General features: G+C 44.4%; 1 protein-coding gene across 1 annotated transcript; it reads right to left on the bottom strand.

Moving 5' to 3' along the window:
• Nucleotides 1-50: 50 nt before the first annotated feature.
• On the bottom strand, nucleotides 51-6897 carry mep1ba (meprin A subunit beta a; the record flags this gene model as incomplete). Its single annotated transcript, XM_084012390.1, has 13 exons — nucleotides 51-439; nucleotides 511-687; nucleotides 765-975; nucleotides 1436-1692; nucleotides 1819-2034; nucleotides 2394-2543; nucleotides 3482-3700; nucleotides 4257-4435; nucleotides 4980-5097; nucleotides 5193-5271; nucleotides 5430-5470; nucleotides 5559-5609; nucleotides 6843-6897. The coding sequence occupies 13 exons, from the start codon at nucleotides 6895-6897 to the stop codon at nucleotides 51-53; spliced, it is 2142 nt and encodes a 713-aa protein (XP_083868516.1).
• Nucleotides 6898-17065: the final 10168 nt, after the last annotated feature.

The following is a 17065-nucleotide window of genomic DNA, read 5'->3' as shown; positions in this document are numbered from 1 at the left end:
ACTTGAAAGGGCTCCCCCTCCTGGTTAGTGCTGATTAGTTGATCAGGACGTCATGGAGAGGTGAGAGGAGACGGTAGAACGTTGGACGGCTGCTCCTGTAACGGAATGGAGAGATATTTTGTGCAGATTTTTCCAAACATGATTATTACAACTGTGAAATATTGCTGAGATGGACGTTTGACTCTCACTTCCATGAACCCAGGCATGTCCTGAATGACCACCTCCTTGTCGCTCTCCTGCGTCCTCCTCCTCCTCCTCCAGGCGTTCGCTACAATCAGCATGGAACCCACCAACATGACCGCTGCCACCGACCCAGCCGCAGCCGTGGCCATCCTGAGGTCACTAGCGCCTCCGTGCGAAGCTCCTGGGTCCGCAGCCTTCATCAGATTGGCGTCCACAGAGCGGGAGAGGGGCTGAGACACCAGCAGATCAGATATATCTGAGGACAAGTAGACGTTTCAGAGACAGGATGGGGTTAGATATACAGTACCGTTCTTAACGACTCCACACCTTCCAGACTGAAGAGGAAGTAGGCGTCGTCTCCTTTGATGAAGTTCCTGCTCTTAAGTCTCCCGTGGGTGATGAAGGTGCTTGTTCCGGAGCCGGGGCCTCGATAGTAAACGCTGCCATCAGACTCCGTCTCCTTAGAGCCCACCTTCCTGGGATCGTCCCAGTAGTACTCGGTGCCTGGGACCAACGGAGGAACTGTCATTAAGCAACCTTCATTTTGGTGGCTAGTCAAGCCCGCTACAAGCTGCTCTCACCGTCAGAAGACATCTTGCCGGGGTCGGTGGTGACCATCCGGTGCATGTTCATCTGCTGCCTGATGTCAGACTGCTGGTCCATCAGCGCCATTGTTGCCTGTTGCCATGGACACGGCCACTTGAGTTTGTGGTCGTTGGGGCCTGAGGTCAGGTGGAAGTAGGTGGCCATGTAGCCTAGACGGTCACTTTTCCCATTTAGGTACACACCGACCTGCGGGTAACGGAGAGGCAGGAACTTAAGTACTGTGCACGCCGGCCAATTAGCAAAATACGTTTACATTTGATTTGTAGTTAAAATGCAGTTAAAGTGGAGCAAAACCGAAAATCATTAGACAAAAACAGCATTAGTCACACATTAAAAGATGGTGGATAGATGGCTGCCGTCTCTGATGTGTTTTGAGAGAGTGTTCCAAAGGGGTCGTGATGCATTGTGGGAGTCAGTGGAGGTTGTGGAGGACAGGGCTTACGTGTGTGCAGGCGAGCGCCAGAGTTCTGAATGAGTTCATTGAGGACTTTGGATGATGAGCCGTACAAAAAGCCATTACAGTAATCCAGTCCGGAGATGATGAAAGCGTAAATCAGCAATTCTGCGGCAACAATAACTCTGCAGACGAGGTGATTCCAGCTTTGGATTTCTTCACGATTGAGAGAAACATTTAAAAGGCATTAACCTGGAAGGAGTAGCCTGCTGGTGACAGGAGGCGGGGGCTGTACAGCTTTTGTCCCGCCGGTGTGGTGGCCAGCAGATGGGTGATGTTGCCGATGTGCCAGATGTGCTGAGGACACTTTGTGGATGACAGGTTGATGTCATCCAAAGAGAAACCTCCCTTTGATGGACTCGTCCCCCTCACGCCCTCGAAGACCACACGGGCCTTCTGCGTCACATTCACATTGATGGTATGAAGTTCCCAGGAGCCCACGGCACCTCCTGTACAGAACAGACATGAAACATTTCTAACTATAGTTGATGTTGATGTGAAGTATTTGAGAATGTGGCATCATGCCTACAGGGGGATCACACTGTACATCACACATGTAATGTTTCATCTGTTACCTATAATACTCTTGAAGAGCTTCAGTTTACCGCCGGGGTTGGCCTCGTCATACTCTCTCACCCAGATGTTGAGGACATCATCGGCCGCCGCGCTGTTGTACAGGAAGAACTGCAGACACTGGGCTCCGGGTTTGGGGTAAAGCCAGCGACTCTCCAGGAAGGCACGGTCACCGGCGGCAGCAGAGGCCGTGCTGAAGTGCATGAAGTAGCCTTTTCCTGAGGGAGGGAGGACGGCGGGTATCCTGGTCTTACATTGTATGGTAACATATCCATCATTGTCTATTCTCTCCCAGATCACACTGCCTGGACTATCATAGAATGTAAATGCCAGAATGATGTTCTAGTTTTACTAGAAACACTATTTCTAATCACTAATATACAGTATATCATCAACCAATGATCAATTTGTTTTTACTGCCAGCCTGTACTTTGTACTGGTTGTGTTATAAATCATTTCAGGCACCTTTGTTTTTCATCTTCAGACTACCAAGGCCAGCTATCTTTGAGGCTCAATGAAGTGATAAGCTTTCTTAGTAGATTTGCACATGCTGTTATTTGTTTGGGTTGACAGTCACCTGCACATTGTCCCATGTTGGAGAAGTCGGTCTGAGGCCCCCCGCTCACAGAACTACGTTGTTCCCACTTTGCGTTGCCGGGTCCCTGAATCATCCCGCATATGTTCTCCAACTCGAAGTTACAGCTTTCCACAAACGTAGACGACTCGGCTGCAGAGAGGAAACGATAACAATCGGAACTGGAACCTTTTTTACTATTATAATATTTTTGTAGAGATAATATACAGTTAAGAAACATTACTTATTTAAAATGTTCTGACTATTTACATTTAATTAAGTAGTAAAAAAAGCAGCATTATCCCTCTACTCCTATTGTCACCGACCAATTCTTGAATTATTATTATTAATCATCATTATATGCAAGCAATGAACTCAACACAGTCAAACACTTTCTCTGTGTCAACAGATACTCTGATCAAATATACCGTAAATCCTATTTTTTTTTTTATTCGGTTAGACCCAATAATCTTGGTGTGGTTAACTGGCGCCCCGTAACCGCCCCGGATCAGACTGAAGGTTAAAGATAAACAGGTCTATAGGAGACACGCTGCCTGTTGTTGTATGAATGTACATTCTCATTAGTGCACCAGTCTCAATAATGATTTGATGGAAACTTCTTAAAACACCTTTAGTCAGATATGATCTCGGACATCCAGCTTTTATTTGCCCTCCATGAAAAGAGCGATAAAAGGAATGGATGCTGATATGACAGTCAGTTTGATAACTGAGGAGAGATACTGAAGGTATGGAGCTAAAGTCCACCTGGACCCAGAAGTACACAGAGAACAGAACAGTTCATAGAAAGACTGTGATCTGAATAAATGAGGCTATGGCTGCACGATGCATGCATGAGCATGTCTCCAGATTATTACTATGAGCTGATAAATGATTATTCTATCAAAGTATATTAACATCATCTTATGCCAGATAAACCCTGACCTTTCTTGAACTCTGTGAGGTTATTATAGGACAGAACTCTCTGGTTTTATGGGGATGATTTAGTTCATTGATTGTCCAAGCACTCGAAGTAAAGGTTTCGTGCCTCTTTTACTGTTTGATGGACAAAGCGACTGGTCGAGAGAACTCACTGCATTTGTAGAGGCGGTTGAGCTTGGTCAGGTCACTAGCGCTGAAGCCCATCCTCTGACCAATCACGTCCATGAAGTGGGGGATCTTGGTGACGATGGTGGGCTCAGAGGCGATGTTGAAGGACGTCTTGCTGTAGTGCATCACAGAGCCGTAGTCGTAGGGAACGCCAAGCGAGCTGGACACTGTGTCATCGTATGTTCTGAAGTTGTGCTCTTTACCTGAGGAAGCCAGGAAGAGAATATCGGGAATAAATCACCACTTTGATTTGATAGAAGGCAGCATATAGAGATAATAGCTTCTGTAGTTTGTCATGTTATTAAAGTTACTACATTAGTAGACATGGGACGATATAAAAGTTTCACAATCATGGCTGAAATAATGACGATTCACAACATTATTCCAATAATCATTAAAATAGGACTCAAACATACTGGCATCGAAACAAATATTTTGTGAACATTATTTAAAAAAAAAATAATAATCAAGTAATCTTAAATTAAATATTCATAAATCATAAGGTCTCTCTGCATAAATATAGGAAAAGTAAATATATTTTTGTATCCTTTATTTTATTTTAACGAGGCTCTATTTGTATTTTCTTTAGTGAGCTAGACAGCTTATTCAAGTCACTTGTGATAATATTAAGGATTATCCCAATAATTGAAATGTACCATGATCTATATATTGTGTGTTATTGTAATAAAATCTTCCCATCCCTAAACACGAGAAAACATTTAAAAACAAGTGTTGGGTTGTAATTGAATGTCTTGTTACCAGGTTCAATGCGATCCCACATGATGTTGACGTAATCATCGCGGTCGGCTCTGGACTGCTCATGCCAGAAGCCCAGAGCGTGCAGGAATTCGTGCTCAACGGTTCCTAGGCGATCACAGTTTCGACCAATGGACAGCCGCTGCTTCCCAACATGCTGGTTGCCTACAGAGGAGAAGCATCTACCGAGGGCAGAAGGTCGGATTCACAAGCTTTAGTGTCAGAAGATTGACACGTTATACTGGAAGTTATGCTGCACTTTCATTAGCTTTTTATTGAGTATCTTTGGGCTTAAAGCAAAATATCTTTTAGATTAAACAGAAACACTGACAGTCATGGAAAAACATTAGCATTCATGTTCCAGTTCTCTTTTTACATCTGACTACTGTTAGTCTGATATTCACTCCACTACGTTCATCTGCTGGTGGCAAACCTTGTCCGTCTGCCGTTTGATGTTGCATCGGCAGGTAGTGTATCGTCAGCTTATTAGTTAAATGTGTTTAAAGTAATGTGCCGCTAAACCAAAACAATGAGCTGAAAGACACTATGGGTTTCTATCGAGCTGAGAGGAACTGCAGAGTCACCCGTTACATATAAACAAGCGTTATTTCGTACAGCTTTGACACATTTGTGGAGGAGCAGTGTTTGCATTGATATATGGTGTTAAAAAGAGAGAGATGGTGTTGTTTCACAATGCAGCTGATCTGAACGTGACGCAGCGCTGACCCGCTCCCTTTGAACACAGAGATGTAGTTCTTCTCTCCGTTCCATGGTGAGAAGTCGATGCAGGTCTTCAGGCGGTACTGGTCGAATGCCTTCAGGATCACTCCCTTTGCATTCATGTCTACACGATACAAAGACAAAGAAACGCATGAAAACGCATCTTCATTAGGTGGAAATCCCTAAAATCACGGTCAGTCTGTGATTGTCTTTTTTTACCCAGACTGTCCTCGAGGTAGAAGGGAATGGTTGTCGGCCAGCGATACTCGTCTCCTATAATGGAGTTCCTGCTGTCTGTCTGATGGGAATGAAGAAAACAACAGCTGAAACACTGTGTTTTTAGATTTCCTCACTCTCTCTTTAAAATACTATTTATGTTTGTGCAAAAGATATTTGTCTGTGTCCAGAATGTCCCCATCATAACCAGAATAAGACACAGATATAAAAGGGCCTTACCTCCTGTTGGATGTCTCCCTCCAGCAGGTCCAGTCCAGCCGCTGCAAAGGAAAGTTGGATTGGTTGAAAATCCTCAGAGACAGACGCAGACTGATTCTACAACAACACAAGAGCAGCGTGTCCACAGACCTTCATTGATGTTGAAGATGTCCCAGTCTTGGCCTTCATCAACATCATTTTCTGTGGATGTAGAATCAATAACATGCTGCTCAAAAAGGATCTTGTTAATGTGATGGTGCAGCTAGAGACATGATTATTTAGAACATTTTACATTTTAATTTATGAGTTAAATCTATCTCTATTGAGCTGTACAGTTGACACATGGGATCAAGAAGTCGCTGCCTAAATCTCAAGGTTGGGGTGGGGGATTCTACAGAGGTGGAATCTAACCTCAACCAAGTAATAGACGTGTTTATTCACAGTAATGAACATGAAAACATGATTATGTGACTCACCTGTGTCACCTGTCAGCTTAGCCGCTGCCTAGGAAATACATTGATCGGTCAGTAGAGAGAATTGATGACATGATTTACTGAAGAATGAATGAAGGGCTTGAACATACCAGTCCCAGACCAAAGAACAGGACGATCCACCTGAGTGTCATGTCTGCAGCTGCTCACACACACACTCACACACACTTACTGCCGCTGCTTGGCTTTTGTACATGGAAGCAACATTCACATCATCGGATTTTTACGACTCGGCTTGAGGGAGATTACATGGGTGTCAAATTAATTATTAATTTATTAGTGATTATATTATCTATTATCTATATCACACACACTATCTCACTGCAAGTAAAGTAGGAGATATTAATAAAAATGTAAAATATATTTAGATGAAATGATGTCAACCATGCTGATGTTTAACTTAACCTATAATTATGCATTCGACAGTGATACATTACCAACGAGGCGAGCTGACATATTTAATTGGGACAAAGTGAGAGATGTGGCACTTAAAAAGTCAGACATGTTTTGTAAAAAGATTACACTATTTGATCGACCTACCAGCCGGACATAGCCTTATTAATATATGCTGCTATTACACCCCAGAATCTGTGAGTAGCCATCATCACCCCGTCAGCTAAATGGTGATAATCTATCCAAATGTCTCTTTCCCAGAGTGTCAACACTTCTGTCTCTTTAAAGATTCCACTGCTTTCCCAGTAGTGAATCATAAATGTATTCAGTATTTACACAAATATGTTACGTCTCCTTGTTTGAAGTGTTGAGTGTTCCATGTCATTTATAGTATGTTTGTAATAGTCGTGGACGTTCAGCTGCCTGTGACACTACAGAGGCGACCTCTGGTGGTGCATGCTGTACACTACAACACAAACATCAATACAGCGTCACAGAAAGTGGAGCATCTATATTTGTGATGGTATTGAAAATCATAACTCCTTAATACCCGGGTACAGCCAGGGTGAAGTCCAGCTGACCACCTTCCTCTCCAAGGCTTGCATCCGTTCCTTTGGTGCCAGAATTAATCCTAAATAAGTGGCTAATTCCATTTCAGACAAAGGTCAAGCAAAACAAAAGAGATTAAATGTTTGAGCATGCACATATTTGTCTGCAGCCATAAACAAAGTGTGTCTTTATTGCATTTTTGTTCAAGCTAACGCTAATTTGATCAGTTTGATCAGATCAACTTACTGACAAGCTAACAGGACAGCTTCACCTTATTTAGGCAGACATGGAGTGACGATGAGAGGCGAACACCGGTGTGTTTGATCACATTATGAGCATGTAGGAGCCCAGCTTGTGTTGTGAATGCTGGCTCACTGGAATGGTTGTGGAACACTAAATAGAGCGGGACCTTAACATGTCAAAATGGCTAATTTGAAAACATGACACAAAAATACATTTAAAAAAATGTAAATGTTAGCTGGTAGGGGCTGCAGGGTGGTAGGGTAGGTAGCACTGTCGCTTCACAGCAAGAAGATTCTGGGTTCGATTCCCGGTTCAGGTTCCTTCTGTGTGGAGTTTGCATGTTCTCCCCGTGTAAGCGTGGGTTCTCTCCAGGTTCTCCAGCTTCCTCCCACAGTCCAAAGACATGCAGGATGGACCTGTCTGTCTCTACATGTCAGCCCTGTGGTAGACTGGTTACCTGTCTGTCTCTACATGTCAGCCCTGTGGTAGACTGGTTACCTGTCTGTCTCTACATGTCAGCCCTGTGATAGACTGGTTACCTGTCTGTCTCTACATGTCAGCCCTGTGATAGACTGGTTACCTGTCTGTCTCTACTGCTGGATCTGAGCTCAGCTTTTGACACTGTGGACCACCATATCATGCTAGACAGGCTTAAAGACTGGGTAGGTGTCTCTGGGAACGCCCTGAAATGGTTTACCTCATACCTATCTGAGAGAAGCTTTACTGTGGCTGCCGGCCCTCACACATCTGTGCCCGCAGCCTTACATTGCGGCTTGCCCCAAGGCTCAGTGTTGGCTCCAATCCTTTGGGCTCTCTACCTGCTCCCCTTAGGCCCCCTAATCAATAGCTTCAAATGCATTTCCTACCATTGCTATGCGGATGATATCCATCTATATCTATCTTTTAAACCAGATAACTTAGAAAAAATAAATGTTCTCCTCGAATGCATAGCCACCATTAAGAACTGGATGGCAGGCAACTCCCTCCAGCTAAACCCAGAAAAAACTGAGGTTCTCATTGTTGCTGCTGATCCCATCGTAGCCAAGGTGACTGCCCACATGGGGGCCTTAACCTGTAACATCCGCTCCAGCCTGAGAAACCTCGGCGTTTTATTTGATCAAAACATGCTCCTAGATAAACACATCACAACCCTATCCCGCACCTGCTTCTTCCATCTCAGAAATATTGCTAAACTCAGAACCATGGTATCCCACTCATAACTCGAACTGGCCGTCCACGCTTTCATCTCATCCAGACTTGATTACTGTAACTCACTGTTTACCTGCCTCAATAAATCATCTCTGGACCGTCTACAACTAATACAAAACGCTGCCGCTAGGCTGCTAACTCGCTCACAGAAGTCCTGTCATATCACTCCTATCCTCCGCGCCCTACATTGGCTCCCCATAGCTTTCAGATTCCAATTTAAAATTCTGGTAACCACCTTCAATGCCCTGCATGGGTCTGCCCCGGCCTACATCTCCGACCTCCTCCAGCCCTCCACTAGCCGGTCCCTAAGGTCCTCCGACCAGGGGCTCCTCGCTCTTCCCCGAACCAACCTCAAAACTAAAGGGGACCGAGCCTTTCGTTCGGTGGCCCCCAGACTCTGGAACGCCCTTCCCGCAGACTTGAGAGCCTCTGCGTCGTCTGAAGCTTTCAGGGCGCAGTTAAAAACCTACCTGTTTCGACAGGCTTTTGAACTGCATGGCAGTTAATTACTGTCGTTGTTTTATTCTTGGCTGCTCTTCATCTTTGTATATACTGTTGTCTTATTATGTTTTGTGAAAGCACTTTGCTGTGTGGTTTTATCATGTTTTGTGAAGCACTTTGTGACTCTGTGCTGTGAAAAGTGCTATATAAATAAAGAATTATTATTATTATTACATGTCAGCCCTGTGATAGACTGGTTACCTGTCTGTCTCTACATGTCAGCCCTGTGATAGACTGGTGACCTGTCTGTCTCTACATGTCTCCCTGTGATAGACTGGTTACCTGTCTGTCTCTACATGTCAGCCCTGTGATAGACTGGTTACCTGTCTGTCTCTACATGTTTCCCTGTGATAGACTGGTTACCTGTCTGTCTCTACATGTCAGCACTGTGATAGACTGGTTACCTGTCTGTCTCTACATGTCAGCACTGTGATAGACTGGTGTCTGTCTCTACATGTCAGCCCTGTGATAGACTGGTTACCTGTCTGTCTCTACATGTCTCCCTGTGATAGACTGGTTACCTGTCTGTCTCTACATGTCAGCACTGTGATAGACTGGTTACCTGTCTGTCTCTACATGTCAGCCCTGTGATAGACTGGTTACCTGTCCAGGTGTACCCTGCCTTCGCCCAAGGAACAAGCCTCTTTTGAAAATGTAGGACTATAAAGTACAGACTCTTCTTTTTTATTTAGGGAGAAAGTCTCAGTCACCTTATCTGAAATGTGGAACTGCCAGCAAGAGAGGAAAAATCTGCCAACGATGTAAATAGAAGTCCGTGGGTAACCACATACATTTGTTTTAATGTCATCTGTCATCTGGGAGGACTGTAAAAACTGTAAAAGTCTGTCTAGAGAAAATAATTGGACGGCCTGCCTGTCTGTCGCTTACTTCCTGATTGCACTCTGCTGACCTCGAGCACTCGTTTGGCGTTCTGGGGGAGTGGCTTTAAACAGGTCTCAACGAAGGGGGCGGGACTTTGTTGATTCAGTGATACATTCAATGCCAAATTCTCTGTGGTTTTTCCAAATGACCTACTCTGCCTTTAAATAGGCTCAAAGTTTGGTGTGATGTTTCCATCAAATCTTCTAAAACGCCCCTTGACAAAGTGTGTCTTTGTATGTAGCGTTGGGGCTTTCAATGTTGCTCGGCTGTTGGAAGACATGGAGGGAAAAATGGTAGATGGACCTGCATTCATATCTACTCAAGACGTTTCACACTACATTCAGTCACTTTCACCCGTTCACACACATTCATACTGATGGCAGAGGAGCCGCCTGCACATCAGGATCTAATGTTATCTAACTCATTCATACACATTCACACGCCGATGGCGTTCAGCATCTTGGCTGCTTCAGCATGCAGACTGGAAGAGCCGGGATTCAAACGCTCAAACTCTGATCCACAGCCGCCCAAAGAACCATGAAAAGATGGAGTTTTTGGGTCGAAGGCATGCTGAAAGAATAAATAATGTATGTTGTTGACTGGTTTGCTTGATTTTGCATAATTGGATGGAAATGTCAAAGTAAGAATAATGAAGCAATAATAAAAAGGTTAAAATCATCCCACAGTTTATTTTATATAAAAAAAAGACATCGTCCAAGATCCAGTTAATTCAAATTAAAAAGTGTATAGATCCTTTCCATTTAGACAGTATGGCTCCACTGTTAATGGCACAGTACCTGTAGGAAACAGGAACATTCAGGTCAGATCAGGAGCTCTCCTCTGTACACTTAAACTCACTTGTCACGTGACTCCTACTGTCAGCTCCAGATCACCAGTCAAGTGTAAAGCTTAGAGCGCCCTCTGCTGACGAGGCTGAGTTAAACAGGAATACTATAATATCATTCAAAACACATTCCTTCAGAGTACCTTGTAGTATAATATTAGAGACAAAAGAAACATTGGTTTATTCTTAGACTTGACCTACATTCAGTGAAAGTATTTAAGGGGGCATAGTTACCGGTTTTTAAAACATAGCCAACGGTGTTGCACCAAACACCAAGGACAATTCCTTCTGTGTGAAAACTTGCAATGAACTTGATCCTGATTCTGGTGTTGGATTTATTTGGACCTGCTGATGGTGCTGGAGAACGTTAAGGTGTCTCCAAGTTATTCCAATTCATCTAAAAAGAGCTACACGGCTGTTATGATAACATAAGCTTGAACTTCATTAATCCCCAGAAAAGTTCCTCTGCCAAAAATGCACCAGAAAATACAACTAGCCACATCATGAAGACCAGCTGACAGCGATGCAGGTGGATGCCTCCCCCCCCTTCTCCCCATCTACACCTCTGACTGAAGCCAGCTCAGTACAGCGCAATGGTTCTTTCTTTCTTTCTTTCTTTCTTTCTTTCTTTCTTTCTTTCTTTCTTTCTTTCTTTCATATGTTGTGTGTGAAATGTGTAAGAAGTAGTGCTAACACAAGAGAACAGTTTCAGTGGAGTAGAATTACTCATAACTATAACAATTGGTTCATATTTCCACTTCCTGCATGTTACGGGATGTTTTTGTCCCGTGTCACAATCTAGTTTTAATCATTTTAGTGTAGGCTACATTGTGCTGATATGGTGCATCTTCCTAAATAAAGCTGAAGCCCTGACTGAAAGTCAGGTTTGAATGGTAAATCATCAGGACTAAATCAGTCCTGCTGTTCATTTTTTTGAAAGCTGATAAGATGAATTACTTAAAATGTAGCCTAAAGCTGCTGTCAAGTTCACCCTCTCTTTAAATGTATAAGTGGTGTTAAAATTCAGTAACAATCATGTGATTTCATTTGTTTAACCTATATTTTAATTTGAAAACAACATTAAAACAATCCACATTAACGAGATGATAGACTTAAAACAAACCAGCAAATGGCATCAATGAAAGAATTTGGTGCATATTTCGAAATTAACTTGTCAAATGAAATGACCAGAGATGTAAGATTTTTGATTTTTTTACAACATGTTCAGCCAGTTGACAGTATTTTCGGATTCATACACCATGTGTAAAAACCGTTGACTCTAAAATGTCAAGACAATGAAACAGGAACTTTGAATCTGGCTTCATCCAAAGTTAACATTTCAGTCCTGGAAACATTTGCTAGGCTAATTAGGCTAGCGCAGAAATCGATATTGATCATAATGGTCATAGGCCTACATAATGATATATAATGGCCCGTTGTGTGTAAACGGAGCCAGCAACGGCTGTGGCGAGAGTCGCTGTGGCGAGAGTCGCCGTTGCCCAGCGGCTGTGGCGAGTCGGTGGCGCCGTTGCCCAGCAACGGCTGCAAACCTGCGCTGCGTTCTGTGTTCCATGCTCACACGACGTCTGGCTTTGATGATCGTGACGTCAGTGGAGCTTTCATGTCGACAGCGCCCTGGCTTTGATGAAACCTGTGACGTCAGGTGTGACGTGACAAAGAGTCTATAAATACAAGCAAAGCAAGCATCAAAGTCAGAGAAGTCCTGAAGAGGAAAGCCAACAAGCATCTACAGACAACTCATCGACACACATTGCCATGGAGGAACTACCAGACATCACAGCCTGCATTCGCCCGCTGATCGAATCCTTTTTTAAAAGGCTGACAGAGGAACAATATGCAGTGTTGAAATCTGATTATCTAGATCAAAGCACCAAAATCTGTCTGGCAGAGCTGCTTCTGGACATTGTGAGAGTGCTGTCAGCAGCGTTCCTGTCAGAGGTGAGGCGCAGGAATGAAGCAGAGGCCAGGGTAGGGATTCATGTTCCTCAGAGTAGGGATGTCAGTCCGACTGACGAAGAGATCAAGGTCACCCTGTGCAACAAAGTCACACAGACTTTCAGAGATGTCCTGGATGTTGATGAGCAACTCCACTGCAACAGTGCCAGGAGCTTGGAAGACTTGATTGGGAAAGATATCGCAATCAGCGTCAATGTTGCCCTATCTGCCAATCAAAGCTCTCCATCCATCCCGCACGTCACAACCCCTCGCCAACTCGACCAAATGGTCAGTCACGCCGCCAACATGATGAAGGCTTTCATGAGGAAAATGAAAAGCAAGTTGACACCACGTCCCGTTTGGAAGAGTCTTGATCTGGACCTCCCATCTACAAGATCAGACTCTACAGAGGTTCAGTGCTCCCTGCAGGACCAAATTGAGATTGAGATGAGGGATTTAATTCAGCCTCTCTTGAATGAATTGCCAGAGTCTGAATACGAGGCGATGCAATCAGAATCTTCTCTGCAGATTTCAGTGGTTGCAAGAGAAATTGCTGAAGAACTGGAGAGTTTGGAGTCGTCAAAAAGTCCAAGTCCAGAATCCCAAAAGAAGCAGCGCAAAGCGGCCGCGCGTAAAATCCAGAAAAAAATCAAGAACTGTGCTGGAAAGTTCTTTGCCAAGGTGAGGCTCTCTCGGATCCTGGCACAACTGAGGCTCGCTTTACATCTGGGCAGTAAACCTAAAGGGATGTCAGACATACACAAGGTCATCGAGTTTGTGGAAGGGTCTTCTGGCAAAGCGCAGGACGAAAATGTGCTTTGTGTGATGTGCGAGAACGTTCCAGCAGGTGGAAAGCTGGTATTCACAAAGATAGTGAGTGATTTCCTCTATAATCTCTTGAGTCATAAGCAGGTGCCCAGCATCCACCGACAGCCCACCACGAGGGAAAATGCCTTAATCTCCCGTGAGATCTCCAACAGAGTGTTGAATTTCCTGGGAGTCATGGCGTATTATTTAAGCACTCAGGTCAACGAGCCCATTGAAACGGTGATGTTGGCTATCATGGGCCCTTCAACAAAGTCACCGGAGGCTATCATGGGCCCTTCAACAAAGTCACCGGAGGCTATCATGGGCCCTTCAACAAAGTCACCGGAGGCTATACTGGGCCCTGCAACAAAGTCACCGGAGGCTATCATGGGCCCCGCAACAAAGTCACCAGAGGCTACAATGGGCTCTGCAACAAAGTCACCAGAGGCTATCATGGGCCCCGCAACAAAGTCACCGGAGGCTATAATGGGCCCCGCAACAAAGTCACCGGAGGTCACCAAGACCAGCACAACTTCACCAACTGCTGCCAAACATCAGCAGGAAAGGAAAGCAGCTGTGGAGTTGATCGTGCATATGCTGGTCAGGCAATTTTGCCAGCGAACCGTGCACCTGAAATACCTACCCAAGGACTTTGTCGAGCGCCTGACAGAAAGAATAATGCTCGAAGTCGAGGACGTTGATTTTGATGTCAGACAAATAAGGTTCAAACATCTCAACAAGGTGCTTGGCGAGGATCTATGTCGGATGCAGGGCAGTGTCTACATTTTGCTGCAACTCTTAAAATCAGATGAGGCAGCATTTCAAGACGGCATCGCATCCTTAGTCAAACATCATCTGAGGAAAAAGCCCAACATTCTCTGCAGGTTCTTCTCCTCGGTGCGCAGAGCCTGCTGCAGGCGTGTCAGTTCGGTTTCACCGGTCTAAACGCATAGTAAATAAGCATAGAAGAAAAGGGTTTTCTCCGGGCGCTCCGGTTTGTCCCACATTTGGTGAACAGTTCCATCAGATTCATAGAATGAAAAAAACAGCCACTATGTTTGTTGTACACAACCTAGTTGCAATGAACTTGATTTTGATTTTTGATATTGGACACATTTCTATTTTGACCTGCTGATGATTCGAGAGAACGTTAAGGTGTCTTCAATTGAACGCTACGCTCACTTCCTCCATCCCAGATCCCCACAGCTGCAGGCACAGGGGGTTCCTCAGACGCTGGGGCAGGAGGGCTGGAGGTGCGGTGTAAATGAACTACCGAGGTAAAAAGCATACGATAAAGGTGGTTAGCTCTCGCCCCGTGGTGGGCACGGATTGGGCAGGTTTTAACAGTCTAGTGGGTCAATGTGCAGGGACATGGGATATGTCCGCTGTACTTACTTTACTGCTGACGGGAATTTTTGGTGACTATAATTTGACAGTAAACAAAGTGTCACCTACTGAACAGTTCCTCATTCCAAAAATGGAGGACATGCTTGCTAGTTTAACGGGAGGAGAAAGATTCTCAAAGTTATCCATGAGCCATGCCTACGAACAGATTGTGCTAGACGAAGAGTCAAGAAAATATGTCACAGTAAATACATATAAGGGGCTGTTTTCATATACAAGGTTAACTTTTGGTGTGAGTTCCAGTCCAGCCATTTTCCAGCCTACAATAGAGGTTGTACTGCAGGCACTAAATAATGTAGCAGTTTACCTCGATGACATCATTCTGACTGGAAAGGATGACAACGATCACCTCCACACTCTAGACAAGGTACTGCAATGACTGAAAAATGCGGGACTATGCTTAAAAAGGAGCAAATGCCAGTTTATGGAGGGAGTAGTGACCTTTCTAGGACATCGAGTCGACAAGACTGGGCTGCATCCAGTCCCAGCAAATGTGAAAGCGGTGCAGGATGCTCCAGCACCAACCTCAGTGACCGAGCTCAAAGCTTATTTGGGACTGCTGAACGTCTACAATAAGTTCTTACCCAACCTGTCCACACTACTGGCACCGCTGCACAAACTGCTCAGAAAAAATGGAAGAAAAAACAGTAGTCCCGGAGGCCAGAGCAAGAAACCATTTTCAAACAGTCAAAAGAGCTGTTACAATCCAGCAAGGTGTTGGTGCATTATGAAAGAAAAGTGATACACTACTGTGATGCTTCCCCGAATGGAGGGGGAGCTGTAGTCGCTCATCGTATGCCAGATGTTGAGGAGAAGCCCATAGGCTTTGCATCACGAACACTTACTGCTGCTGAAAATAATTACTCCCAGCTGGATAAAGAAGGATTAGCTGTGATTTTTGGAGTACGATATTTTTATAAATGTCTGTATGGAAGAAAATGTGTGATTTGCACAGATCACAAGTCATTGATAAGCTTGTTTCATGAGATGAAAGCTGTGTAGTTCATTTGCAAAACAAACAAAGTAACTGGATGCCACATGGTCATGTGAAAAGCCTACAGCCTCCTGGACATAAGAGAAAGGCCATCGGCAGAGCTTCAGAGGCAGCGTGGAAGCTTCTGGATGGCCGTGGATGAGATGCTGCTTGGACACAGGCCCGGGAACTGATCACTCCTGGTTGGGCCGCCTGGGCGAGGGTGTCTGAAGTTAAAAGACCCGAAACACCCGTTGACCCCAGGTACTATCACTGATGATGTGTCCAAATGCATCATAAGATGTATTTCACTAATAACTTGTACATTATCAATCTGGAAAATTGCATCCTACTAATGAATGAAGGAGATAGGCTGGTTCTGTGTGGTTTCCCTATTTGGATAGTGTGAGTACTTTACAGTTTATAAGACAGGGAGATGACAATCTGATGCAGATGATAAATCAACTGTATTTTGTCCTCGACGCCTTTCAAGTGCAAATCACATTTTTACTGGATCAGATGAGCGAACATCATGTCTGTCTTTGATCCTCGTTGGCCTTTGTTTTTTGTGCCAAAATGGAGGCTTTGCCTTTCATTTACCAGTCAGTTCTATTGCACTTTAAAAGTAAAGTTCAACAACTAAAAACAAGTGGGCAAGTCGTTGTGAAAAGCCGACAGCCTCCTAGGCCTCACTGGAAGAGAAAGGCCATCAGCAGAGCTTCAGAGGCAGCGTGGAAGCTTCTGGATGGCCATGGATGAGATGCTGCTTGGACACAGGCCGGGAACTGATCACTCCTGGTTGGGTCGCCTGGGCGAAGGGGTCTGAAGTTAAAGACCCGAAACAGCCGTTAACCCCAGGTACTATCACTGATGATGTGTCCAAATGCATCATAAGATGTATTTCACTATTATTAACCTATACGTTATCAAGTCGGAAAATAGCATCCTACTAATGAATTAAAGTCCCAGTTGGCAAGTCCGGCGGATCGAGGGCAGATTTTGAATGTTCGAGCTCCTTCCCCTCGACTTCGTGCCCTTTGAAATCCCTTAGGTCACGCCACCTTTGAAGCAGGGATCGATGTTGACTCTGGTTTTATCACGTGCACGAACACAGCCTACGTGCTGATTGGACAGGATGATCCGGATGCAAAAGAAACAGGCTCTACGTGCACGTGGAGGCGCGCTTTTTTTCTAAAACCGGATGATTTATGTTGTTCTATCGGAGCATAGTGTCGGCTTCGGTGAATATGATAAAAAAAATATTGCCGACTGGGACTTTATATAATTTTCATATTATCTTTCATGATTTCATGCAAAAACAACAAAAAGACAGACAGAAGGAAAGAATCAATTAAAATCTATCTGGATTATTTCTAAAAAACAAGTGGCCCTTAAAATGTTCTGC

Source organism: Eutrigla gurnardus (assembly GCF_963514095.1).
Source record: "Eutrigla gurnardus genome assembly, chromosome: 6".
Taxonomy (NCBI): domain Eukaryota; kingdom Metazoa; phylum Chordata; class Actinopteri; order Perciformes; family Triglidae; genus Eutrigla; species Eutrigla gurnardus.
This window is presented reverse-complemented; position numbering and strand designations above follow the sequence as displayed.